Below are 12,586 nucleotides of genomic sequence, written 5' to 3' on the forward strand. Positions count from 1 at the left end.
TTTTTTATTTTTTTCAAGGAAAGATAGGGTAGCGTTACGTGTCAGTATTCAAATGCGCCACGTAGAGGTATGGATCACGCCCACGCATTCCTAATTTCAAAAAGTCCTATTGAGATTGAGTTGATTAGACAAAAGTTGGCAGAAATATCAGTTTTATATATAAGGTTGTCTGGGGTTATGGTTTTGTAATTATTTTTTTTATTTGATATTAAAAAATAATTTTAAAAAAATAAAATTAATATTATTTTAATATATTTTTAAGTAAAAAACATTTTAAAAAATTATTATTATTAGAATCACAAATTCCCCGTATTTCATTTTCCATTTCTCCTCTATTTTGCAAAACACAAGCGAATGATTTATAAAAACTAACTTCTTACTTTGAGTTATAGTTTAAAAATTATTTTCTTATAAATAATTTATAAAAAAATAAAATAAATTAGAAATGTGTTTAGTAAAAAAATTGATTCAATAATTTTTTTTAATATGAGATTTTAATATAAATTTTAAAAATATATTCAAAATTGTAACAATTTTTGAATTCAGGTTAAGATTGTTTCTAATAAAAAATTTATAATTCTTCTTTAAATAAAAATATTAATTTTTTAGTCCTGCAAAGGAAGGAATATACATACAGTCTGGTTGGTTAGCTAACTATGACCTAGATTTAGAAATTGATTTTATATATTATTAAATAAAATCTTAATTGAAAAATAATAAAGTGGGAATGGAAATGGAGTAAATCTTTTAGCCTATGTATGTGCACCTGCTGCCATCTGCAAAATAAGGTAGAGAGGTCGAGAACCTACACACCAGTAAGAGTAGCGCCACGGGGTAGGCTGAGGACCGATGACTCTATCTTTCAAGTTTTGTTTGATTTTGATCGTGTCTGGGTTACGTGTACGGTGCAAGGTTGATAATTCTGTTTTGTTTTGTTTGGAATAGCTGAAACGTTTCATATCAATTCAAAAAATAAAATAAAATGGAACAAATTTTATCTCATTTTAAATCTCGGTCTGTTCTGGATTTTTCGGCTAAATTCCACCCAGAACGTTCCTGTTTCATTTCACATGTTCCGTTCCGCTCTTGAAAAACCATTGAATCAAATTGAACCTTGTTCAATTTAATTAATTAAACCACCCAATTATAAAAAGTTTTTTTTCATTATAATTTTCAATAACAATGATATTAATAATAATATTGAAAATTATTATTACTATTTTCATTAACAATGATATTAATTTTTTAAAATTAAATTTATCACTAATATATATGGTTTATATTCATGTTGTTTTTTTCATGTTTATACTTTGTAGGAATTTGAGCAAAACAAAGGATACTTTAGATTCCATTAGCCTTGATAACATTAACCTAACTTTATATTTAAAATATTTGTGTTAAAATATTTTACTTTCATAATATTTTGATATTTTGTTTAAGTTGAATTACTTTAAGTTAAAGATCTATTTAATCTTGACTATTTAGAAATATTTTAAATTTTAAAATTATATTTGTTTGGCATTGTGTTTGTATTGCATAATTTATAATTAATTTATCTTGAATTTGAATTATGTTTGTTGAATATATATAAATATATATATATATATATATATATATATATATGAACAGTACAACCCCGAAACGGCACACCGAAACACTCTGAAATTGAAACATTCCATTCCAATTAAAAAATAAAACACCTATCAAAATAAAATTGACAACCTTGATAAAAACAACCCACCTCATCCACGGAGTCGGCTTTTGGCATTTCCATGTAAAAAAACAAAAAGAAGGATTTGCGAAAAAGAAATTAAGAGTGAAAGATAATTGAAAAAACCCTCAAAACCGCTCCACGTGTTTACATCAAAAGGTGTAAAGGAAAGAAAGGCATCTCTCTTCTATGAAAATGATTGGTCAAAATATAATCTTTTATAAAAAGGATTTGGTCAGAATCTGCCCTTTGTTTACAAAATACAACTCAATTCAATGACGTAATGAAAGTGTTTGGGAAATAAAAAATAATATTGTGATAAATTTACAATATTTAAAAATATTAAAGAAATACCTTTTCTTTTCTGAAAATGCTGAAGAATTTTAAAATAAAATATAAATAAAAATGAAATTATCAGCCATTAATGTTTTTGGAAAATTAAAGATTTTAAGAATAATTAAAATTGCTTAGTTTTTTTTTTAGTTATTGAAAATCTCTAAATATAACATATTTTAAAGATTATTTTTTCCAAATTCTTAAGAAACTGAAAAAACATAAAGAAAACAAGGGCTTGGCTTGATTCACCAAATTCTTTTTCTTTTTCATGCACAAATCTTCTGGAATAAATGAGAAAAACTAGGGATGAAATCTGAAAAACACAACAAACTCTTACTCAGAAATGAATGCTTAATTCAAATTGAGGAGTGAAGTCACGGTGACAAATTGAATGTTGAAAGTGTAGTAGTCTCACAAAAGTCTGGAGGGAGGAAATAATCATGACAGGACGCTGTATGATATGGTGTGTGAGGAAACCTGTTAGCTCCCAACGTATACAACAAAAATACTGCCTTACTGCCCGGACGAGGTGTTTGTGATCAGATCACAGGCCACTGCCCCTTGTTTTCATGGTCCTTTTAATTAATCTACCCACCTCCTCCCTCTTGCCTTACCCATAAAGTCGCGTGCATATTGACTTGACTCGCTTACCAGCTGCTGCTCCCTTGTTCTCATTATAACACTCGCCTCATTTTTTATTTTCTATACTCAAAACTCTAAATGTCATGGTAAGAATGAAATTTTAGCTCAATTATATATATATATAGTTGTGTTTGTCTTTACTAACCAATTACTTGTGCAAATACATCAATTTGTTTAGCCAGTGCACCTATGACAATATCAATTAGGGTAATGGCTAAGAACAAAAAAAATGTTAACGTGCAGTTGAAGAATATAATTCCTTGGAAAGATTTGTAGCGCAGAAGCATGCGAAGATGCGTATTACTGAAAGAACAATGATGAATTGTGTCTGTCCGCCTGCCTTCGCCTCCAAGGTAACCTCCTAGTCCTAGTCCTAGCTTCACTTGTATGGTCCATCTTGCATTGAATTGTCAACTGCATTAATTTCAATTTTTGATTATATTGAAGAAGACGATTCTCATGAACATAAATTAAAGACAAATGAAATGACCTGATATATTGGTATCGATGATTTCCGTATCTACATCTATGTGTCTAATAGTTGTTTATCTAGTAGGTGGTGTTGAATATTATAGTAATATTTGCTTTTTGAAGTATTTTTATAAATATATTAACATAATATTTTTTATTTTTAAAATATAAAACATCTAAAAATATAAAATATAAAAATAACTTTTTTTTAAAAAAAAAATTCAAGTTTTTGGCAAACTCACGGCGTTGCAGACCCACTACCATTATATAGTATAATATTAGTTGGCATTGCACGACTCCCTTGCACCTTACTTTGGGGCGAGGGTAAGATTTTCCATCAAACGAGATCTTCCAGCTTCATCTCCATTGTCCTACAACTACATGTTAGAGATGAGCACTCCAAAAGCTATGATTAATTACATGGTAAAAATATCCATATCCATGATCTTTACATTTTTGCTATTTTTTTGCTAAAATAACTAAAAAGCTATTTTTACTAGCTAACCAAGAAATATTGTTACATTCATTCTCTCTAAGATATAGTCATGAATATTTTATTACCATCTTTTGTTATTCAAATTATCTCTTTACTTCGCTTGGTGCTTGTCTCCAGCCAAAGAGATGTGCATCTACAATAGGCATTCATTGAGCCAAAGCACTTCAAAACCAAAGAGATGGGTAACTATTTTTTCATCAACAGAACCCAGATGAAGAAAACAAGAAAAACCCAGATCAGATCATTGGAAAAGAAACAATCTTTAACAATAAAACCAACGCAAAACACAATCTGATCGACAGAACAGAAAGAGGGATGATTAGATAACCTGTTGGGGATGAGAAGACGACTTTGAATTCCATGGAAAATGAAGGGTCTTTCGAGGTGGGGGTCTAATGTATTCACTTGTAGCAGTTGCAGAGATTAATTTTATATTTACATCCAAGCTCCCCATCCAGCAAACATTTGACATAAACGCTCAGGATCAATAGCATCTTGTATAAGTTGTTGAACCTATTAACGGGGAAAAGGAAAAAGGTTATAACACAGATGAAGACAAACCAATACTACACAAACAGAGAGAAAATGAGTGTTAAATTGGGCCCCAATGGTCCGGGTTAAAACTTAAACCTAAAAAACTTTCTAGGATCTGCTTATGTCCTAAAGTAGCAAAAATAAATGGGAGCAAGATACGATTTGTTAGCTGCACTACTCTCTGCTTTCTGAAACCATTCAATACATACATACTGACAGAAATTCCAATTGCATAATAATCTGCCAACCTTGAATCAGATCCACAATTAAACTTCTGCCTTGGAAGATCACCTGATTCCTAATCCCAGCAAATAACTATGTGCCATACTTGTAAAGCAATGAATAAAAATGAAATCACAACAAGGTCATTCCTGATCCCATCGCCACTACAAAACATGATTATAAAGCAACCACTTAATTAAAAGGCACAACACAAGAACTAGATGGTTAACACACACACAGATCTCCATACTTGTTTGCTGATACCAATTTTTGTTTGAAATATACCAGATAACAAATCCAAACTCATCCCTCGGGAGGAAAAAGGAAACTTCATGCCTAGCATTTCTTTGTATGTGAAGAATGTGAACATTCAAGTGGTAGTACTAGTGATAATGGAAGATTACCTGTCCATGTACACTTCTTAATTCACCTTCTTCATATCCATCAAGTTTTTGCCTTGCACGCATCAGTGCACGAGCAGCATCCTTGTTACCTTCATGTTGATCTTGTGAGTCTTCCAGGCTAGTCTCCAAATCGTCATCTGTTTCCTACCAATAACAGTAGGGAAAGCAGGGAAAACAAATAATAAATAGATAAACATGAGCAAAAACATGGACAAGAAGGAGACACTGCATGTATTTTCACTATGCAGGGAAAGCAGGGAAAACAAATAATAAATAGATAAACATGAGCAAGAATATGGACAACATAGAGACACTACAAACATTTTCACTATGCTCAATTTGAAACAAACAAGGAAAGACTCAGAAGCTACATGAATGAATGACTATCAAGAGACATTCAAACCCCCAATGCACGTAATATGAAGCTAACACTGAATATTAAAAGACACGTTCAAATGTCAAAACTTAGTAATACATACTGACACAAGCATACTGATATCATAATGTACGGAACAGTTGCCAAAGACAACCAGAATTTTCCAGGTCAAAGAGCAGTTGTCTATCCACCAGGTCAAAGCAGTAACTATATGCCTTCCATACTATGATGGTGTGTAAATCACATGCTTATATTGTAGAGGTAGTGCTTGAACTAAGTATGCTGAATTCATTTTGACAAATCATAAGGTTAACTCGTTGATGAAAACATTTCTGTCTTTTCTTTTCATTTTAACCTAAAAACAACTGTGACAACACTAACAAAGACCACCCTTGAGATTTGGCAAAATATGCAAGCACTGTGAATCTTTCCAGGAACCTCCTACATATTGAATATCTGCAAGGGTTTCTGTATAGCTATAGTTAAGGGTTAAAAACCAAAGGAAGATTTCTGTAAAGGCCAGATCTTCAATTGACCCAAATAACAATAGTGCATATTTTCCTCTCACGAGCCCAAATAGTATATGGTTACGGGTGGAGAAGCATTTGACACTCAGAAATACCTTTTGACGCTGCAAAGCCTTGAGAGGGGATAAAGCCCATTTATACAGTGGGTCATGGATAAAAACCTGCAGGGAATTTCCACAATATTATGAGGTAGATATAAAACAATAAACTTCAGTCCTGAAAGTTACTTGTCAATGAAATCATACTTCAATAATGGTCAGCAATGCTTCTTTATTTGTTCGCATAACAGAGAGAGTCTCCTCGCAACATCTTCTAAAAACCCCTTCCACTCCAGTAACACCCATACCATCAACAATGTCTCTTGTCAGTCTGAATGGAACCTGAAATTTTATCCAAGAAGACAAACAAAACAAGGCCGTATTAAAGAGAAATTAATAAACTAAAGGTGAAAAGTGAAGAAAATCTCAGGATTGAAACAAACCCTCTCTGGTGTCTTCAGCATCAAGCCTTGTTCAAAAGCAACACCTAGATCTATATGAACAACTTCTGCAGTAGCTTGATCAATTAGGATATTCATGGAATGTCTGTCTCCTAGGCCAACAATGTAACCCACCTAAAAATCATATCAAATTTAGCATCTATTGCAATAAAAATATCTTTGAAATTTAAGTCACCTCTCTGAAAAGACCTAGCACGGCCATTCTTGAAAATAATTAACAAAATAAGCATTAAATCAATATTTCATTTGTTCTTCCCTTTGAAACAGGCACCATGGTATATTTCATGTTATAGAATTCCAAGTGATTCCACTGAAAACAAATAGAAAAAGAGTCTGGGAGAGGAAGATGCATGCTGAATTGCACAAATAAGAAGTATGCTTTATTAAAGATAAGAGCTTATATCAATTTCACAGAAAAAATAGAATATACTGACCATTGAACTGGCAGCCACACTACGTGTGTATGCAAGTCTCTTCTCAAACCAGTCAGCTGGTTGCAAAAACCTCTCCAAGAAAAAGTGATGCATGACAGGCCTGCATGAGGTATCTAACTGGTTTTGATCATGTGAGCTTCAATCTTTTGTAATTGAGTGTCTTTTATGACAAAAGAAGGACAAACCTGAAGTTCTGACAAACTTCACGGAATGCTTTGCACTTGTCCTTTTCCTGTTAAATTGTCACAATGACTTCCGAATTCTCTCAAAGATGGATGGAAAAGAATGCTTTGCAAAAATAAATGAATGATAAATTAACTTTCAGTCCTATATTTCAAATTAGAGCCCTAAACGCTTTGTGAAGTTAACATAAGAAACTGAAAGATACTTGGTGGCTTGGAATCATGAAAAAAAAAAAACATTGGGGGGTTCTTCAGAAACAAATTAATGCTCCACTTTTCTAGAAAACTGGAGGCAGAAAAAGAAAAATTAAATTAGATGCAATATTTTCAGTTTTTTAAATTTATAATGAGTTACAAAAACACATTTTAGAAGTTTTCCATATTTTTTCTTTATATATAGAAGCATTTTTTAGCAATTTTAAATATTAATTTTTTTTTTATATTTTTATATTTAGTTAGTGTCATAAATTTAATTTTTACTATAAATCTAGTATTATTTTTTTTTTTGAGGTAACAATATAACTTTTTCATGATAATTTTTTATTTAAATGAAATAAAATTAATATTCTACAATTAGATTATAAAAAATACAAAATATCAAGATCACTATTATAAATTGTGGTTTTGATTTTTTATAAAAAATAATTGTAATTTTGACGTATTTCTTTTTTTTTTTTTTTGGTGAAAAAAACTCTTCATTTTCAACAAATACAACAAATAAACATTTCTAATTTTTCATTGGAAAAAGAAACCTAGAAAAGGAAAAGAAAACTAAAATAAAAAAGTAAAATAGTTTGATCTGTCATGTTTAGAATTTATAAATCTTGTGTTTGCTCAGCAATACCACAAGCGCAATTTACCACAGCCTTTTCCTTTCCCTAAAAATTCTGATTGGTTTTGGAGAATAGTGTGGGTTTCCAAGGTATGCCAGAGAAAAAATCTGAACTAATTACACAGCCAATATTATAATACAGTTCAACTGATTATAAAATCTTTACATTTCAGGAAAACAATTGTGCAATGATGGATCAACCCATCTTCTCATTTCTACAGGTTTTATCTGATAGCACATGGCATCCCGGAGAGATATCCCCATTTCAAGCGACCAAACCACATTTTCACCCAAAATCAAGATTTTGGGAATTCAAGGAGCAGCAACATATTTCCAAAACAGAAACTAAATCTGATCTTCTGAACCATTATATAGAAAGAAGCATCTTCCAGTCTATAATGGTTCTCAATTAGTGAAAATGCAGTCAAGAGACACAAGACGGTATCAAGTCCGACAAGTTGTACTACCACAGCAGGATCTTGCTCAAGCATTAAAGCTAAGAAGAGCAGACACTAGACAGCCTAATCTGCTTTTAGGATAGATTTAACCAAACATCTGAACTGGTACACTCCCAAACAAGTAACATAAATCCTTTCTTATTTGACCAAGGACCTCTATGTCAAAGGATTTGTCCATGACTTCAGGAATAATTCCCCCTAGGCTTTTTTATTTAATTCAACAGTCCTCCCATGTTGGTAAACAGTATATAAATTACTCCATCAAATATGGAAATAAAAACAAATTAGTAAAGTATGCAGCAATGGTGTAATGAGTCAGTGTATTTGTACTTGAGAACACATTGACCATATATAGCTGTCACTTTAGCCCTATATTACCCAGTACATCCTATAGCCACCTTTGAGAATTTGAATCAGTTGAATAAATGATATCTATAATGTTTATAACATACCTCAAACTCAGACATTAAAGAGACATAGGCAACAGTAAAATTACTTAGAAATCAAAATAGAAACGGTACTTGCATTTGACATGTGCTCTCGGCATTTGAGAAATGACCAGTCTCCCACTCCATAGCGACCATGGGCACCACCATTTCTCGCGCTGAAAAGTGAGATGAGAAGATGATATCATTCAAGCATTTTACCAAACCAGCTGTCCTGTTATAACCTTGCACCATTGTGATTTAACTAACCTTCCTATGAGATATTCTCCAAGGGGAAAAGTGCCATTAACCCATTCAAGAACACCAGCACTTGGTGTGAAAGGAACAACCTATCCCATCAATAGCAATGTACTTGTTACAATCAGCATTGACACTGAATTTGGATAGAAATCATAACTTTTTTTTGTTCTATGCTTAGAGGTGAGTAATTAAAGATTGTTGACATTCTCTGGGTTAGTAAAATTCTCACCAAATTAAAACACACGTCACTACAACATTGTAGACCCACAAAACTCTAAACTGTACTCACTGCTGACATCACTAAGAACACGCACGTGTTGGCAACAAGAACAGTCTTTAAACAAAAGTGAATTCCAGATTAAGGAGCAATTTGACATGTCTACACCCACAACAATGAAATCTTTGCACTAAATTAGAGAAACAAAACCATCAATTGACTCAGGCAGTTTAAACTCTATCCAAAAACCAATAAATTAGACTCCCAAGACAAACCCTCAAAAAGACCTGATTCCATCCATGAAGAAAGGTAAACTGTAATGATCCACATTGACCGCAAACTATTTAATATTATGAAATGGAACTTGATAGACAGGATAAGAAGAAGGCCCTATCTTGATACAAGTAGAGGTAAAGATGGAGTCAGGTATGAGGCCGTTTTTGTTTGCAAAACTATTACAATGATCATGGTCAAGTCTGGAATAATAACCTACAAATTAGTTCTCATTATACAAACAGTACCAGCAAACACTTCAGCTGTTAAATAAGTCAAATAAAAAGCATAAAGTCAAAGTGGTGGAAACATCATTTGCATAATGATATAGGATAGTACAGCAAAATAAGCATAAATCATATTATAAAATCATTTTGAAAAACAATGTGCACATGATACTGCAGCAAAAGAAGCATCACTCATTAAACAGTTGATACATACATAGTTACATACTAAGGGGTCACTAGTCAAACATACTCAATCCAAGACAAAAGAAACTAAAACCTAATAGATACACGATACAAACCTAATAACAGATTCACTTTTCAATGATAGAAAAGTCAAAATGACCATCAAAATTAAACAATATTTTGAAAGTAGGTACCTTGTATGTACGCACACCTAATCGTCTTTTCCATGTATCCCTGTTATTTTGTAGAAAAGTGTTAACCAGACCAAAAAATTGTTCCATAACCTGCAAAGCATTTACAAGATCTATCAACATCATAAAAGACATAGAATATGAACTAGTGCAACATTAAAAGAAAATATAATATTTCAAGACACAAAGGAACCACTTTCGTATACAACTCTAAATGATAATGATAATTTGTTTACCAGTAGAAGGTATGGTCATATAGAAATATGACCATTCTGTTAGTAACAAGAAAATGTTCATTCTGCCAGTATGAGCCCAATTTCCAACAAGGTCTTAGAGTTCAACTAGCTATTTAACATGTGCCCTGCCGCAGGTCCGATTATTTTTTTTCAAGCAAAAAAATTAAATATACAGTTTTTTCCAACACAGTTTTTGAAATTAAATATCCTAAATGTAAATAAAATAGCTTATCCATGCATTTAATTAGATAAATCAAAAACCATTAATGAAAACTAAAGACAAAATTGAAAAAATCAAGAGACAGAAATAGATTAAGATACTTTACCTTGCAGCACAAACCATTTATCCTGTTGTGTTTAATGACTTTGTTTATCAAAATCAATTTTTTATTTAATCAAATAATAATAAAAATAAATGCAAACATGAAATTAATTGAATAAAATCAAAGGGAAAAAAAATGTTGCGTAAGGTTACACGTATTAAAAATATTATTCAAAAATAAATATTTTTTTATTTTTAAAAATAAACTTCATTTATATAAAATATAATAAAAAAAGTATAAATAAATTATAATAATCTCTTCAAAAATTAAAAACATACAAAATAATTAAAAAAACGACTAAATAAACAAAAGAAAAAAGAAAGGGTATTAATTTAAATATAAAATAAAAAATATTAAAAAAATATACATATTAAAAAAAAGGCATCAATTAAAAAAAACAAAATTATAAAAAAGAGGCGAGCACGGCTACGCCTGGCAAGCTAGGCTAGCATGCCAGGCCAATTTAGAAAGGGCTCGCAAGCTCGTCCACTCCAACCTTTTTTTTTTATAAATAAAGTTAGATGATGCATCGTCTGTTTTTCATTAGAAAATCAAGGTTGATGGTTTTTTTTACCCAAAAACTCATTTTTCAATCAATTTTTGACACAAAACAGCTAGAAAACACACTACACACCTTAATAAATCCATCAAAGGCCTTGAAAAACAAAAACAAAAAAACACACAAACCTAAAACAAAAATTTTTACTAAGCTTGGATCTAGTTTTTTAGGCAATTTAAAAGTGAAAAAAATACCTAAATAGAACTCCCCTCACCAAATGAAATCTGTTGACACCAAGATTGACCATTTTCGTAGCAGAAATTGGTGTCAACGCCGATTTTCTCTCTATTAATGAAATCTAGCGACTCTCTCTCCTCTCTCAAACCATGGACTTAAAAATTAAAAAAAAAAATGATTTTGGACTAAAATTGACTTTGTTTTGAAATTTCGAAAAATCGGAGAGAATATTTATAATTTGAAAAATATGAGGATTACGAAAAACATTGTTTTCAAAGTTAAAAAAAAGTCATCCATTTCCTCTCCTTTTTCCACTTTGGTCCCCTATCTTTTAATCTTATCATTTCCTAATAAATTAACCTAAATTGGCCTACAATTTGGTCTTACAAAGGTGAAATCAAGAAAAAAAAAAGGAAAAAAAAATATGAACAGTGAGTCCATAATGTTTTGAGAGTGGATTCAAAGTGAATTCCCTACACGTTTTAAAGTTTTGTTAATATGTCTACAAGTGCCCGTGTTAATTTATCAATATCCAGCACAAAAGGAATTTGACTAGGCATAGGAGAAAACTGTCAATAAATGCACAACAGGCATTCTCATCAATAAACTTAGCAGGAATTAGAAGTTCATACGTTTATGACCCATTTGCTTCAAAAAAGAAAGACTGGAAATTTTAAATGCTTTCCTGAAACTAATAACAGGGAAGTAAAGAAGAAACCACATGTGATTCTTACAGCATCTTGTCTTAGGTCATCATTTCCAGATTTAGCCAGCTGCCGGTACTTTTGACCATCAGAACCAAGGCATTCAACCACTTTTGGGGCATTTATACCATTCATTATCCTGTATATTGAACTAAATTGCATTAGAATGAAGCATCAAGCGTCGCCTTTTTCTTGATCAGTTCAAGCATGGCCACTTGTGGAAATAAGTGAAAAATAAAAATGTACTACAACTTTCATCTGGCTGACATACCTAACCGAATCAGCTAATCCCTTAAAGTGTGGGAAGGAACCTTCATGATAATGACAATCACGGTCAACTGGGAAGGTAGCAGTCACAACAGGTACCTGCAGATCCAACAAAGAGCAAAAGCTTCAAGGAACCAGATAAGAGGAAGTGAATAATTAACATCCATGAGTGAACAAGATACAAGAGACGTGCCCCTTTTTCTAAGAATATATTATGTTGTCAGAACAAGTTCAAAACTTTTAAAATAAGAAAGTAAATCAGATGACTATGCTACGATGGTGAACTAACAAGTTCCAGCTGACGAACACTGCGGATTTCCCTTGGAAGTGAAACCCTTTTGTTGGTATCCTGCAAGAAACATAAACAAGTAAAAAAGGTTGTGGATTGTTAAAACTGTTACCAGTCACCCATCCCCTCT

General features: G+C 31.8%; 1 protein-coding gene across 2 annotated transcripts in view; it reads right to left on the bottom strand.

Annotated features, from left to right (window-relative positions):
• Positions 1–3,551: 3,551 nt before the first annotated feature.
• The window catches only part of LOC7454490 (serine/threonine-protein kinase ATM), a 52,007-nt gene continuing 42,972 nt past the window's right edge, over positions 3,552–12,586 (bottom strand). For both annotated transcript variants that reach the window (XM_024586261.2, XM_024586260.2), the window contains exons 67-80: positions 12,457–12,516; positions 12,172–12,266; positions 11,931–12,039; positions 9,905–9,994; positions 8,820–8,899; positions 8,650–8,728; positions 6,838–6,884; positions 6,653–6,752; positions 6,201–6,332; positions 5,965–6,099; positions 5,815–5,880; positions 4,817–4,960; positions 3,985–4,169; positions 3,552–3,842 (exon numbers count right to left, since the gene is read on the bottom strand). In XM_024586261.2, the coding sequence (XP_024442029.1) occupies positions 4,092–4,169; positions 4,817–4,960; positions 5,815–5,880; positions 5,965–6,099; positions 6,201–6,332; positions 6,653–6,752; positions 6,838–6,884; positions 8,650–8,728; positions 8,820–8,899; positions 9,905–9,994; positions 11,931–12,039; positions 12,172–12,266; positions 12,457–12,516 (1,215 nt within the window). In that variant the 3' untranslated portion in view covers positions 3,552–3,842; positions 3,985–4,091. The remainder of the gene's footprint in view (positions 3,843–3,984; positions 4,170–4,816; positions 4,961–5,814; positions 5,881–5,964; positions 6,100–6,200; positions 6,333–6,652; positions 6,753–6,837; positions 6,885–8,649; positions 8,729–8,819; positions 8,900–9,904; positions 9,995–11,930; positions 12,040–12,171; positions 12,267–12,456; positions 12,517–12,586) is intronic.

Source organism: Populus trichocarpa, chromosome 15, assembly GCF_000002775.5.
Source record: "Populus trichocarpa isolate Nisqually-1 chromosome 15, P.trichocarpa_v4.1, whole genome shotgun sequence".
NCBI classification, from domain to species: domain Eukaryota; kingdom Viridiplantae; phylum Streptophyta; class Magnoliopsida; order Malpighiales; family Salicaceae; genus Populus; species Populus trichocarpa.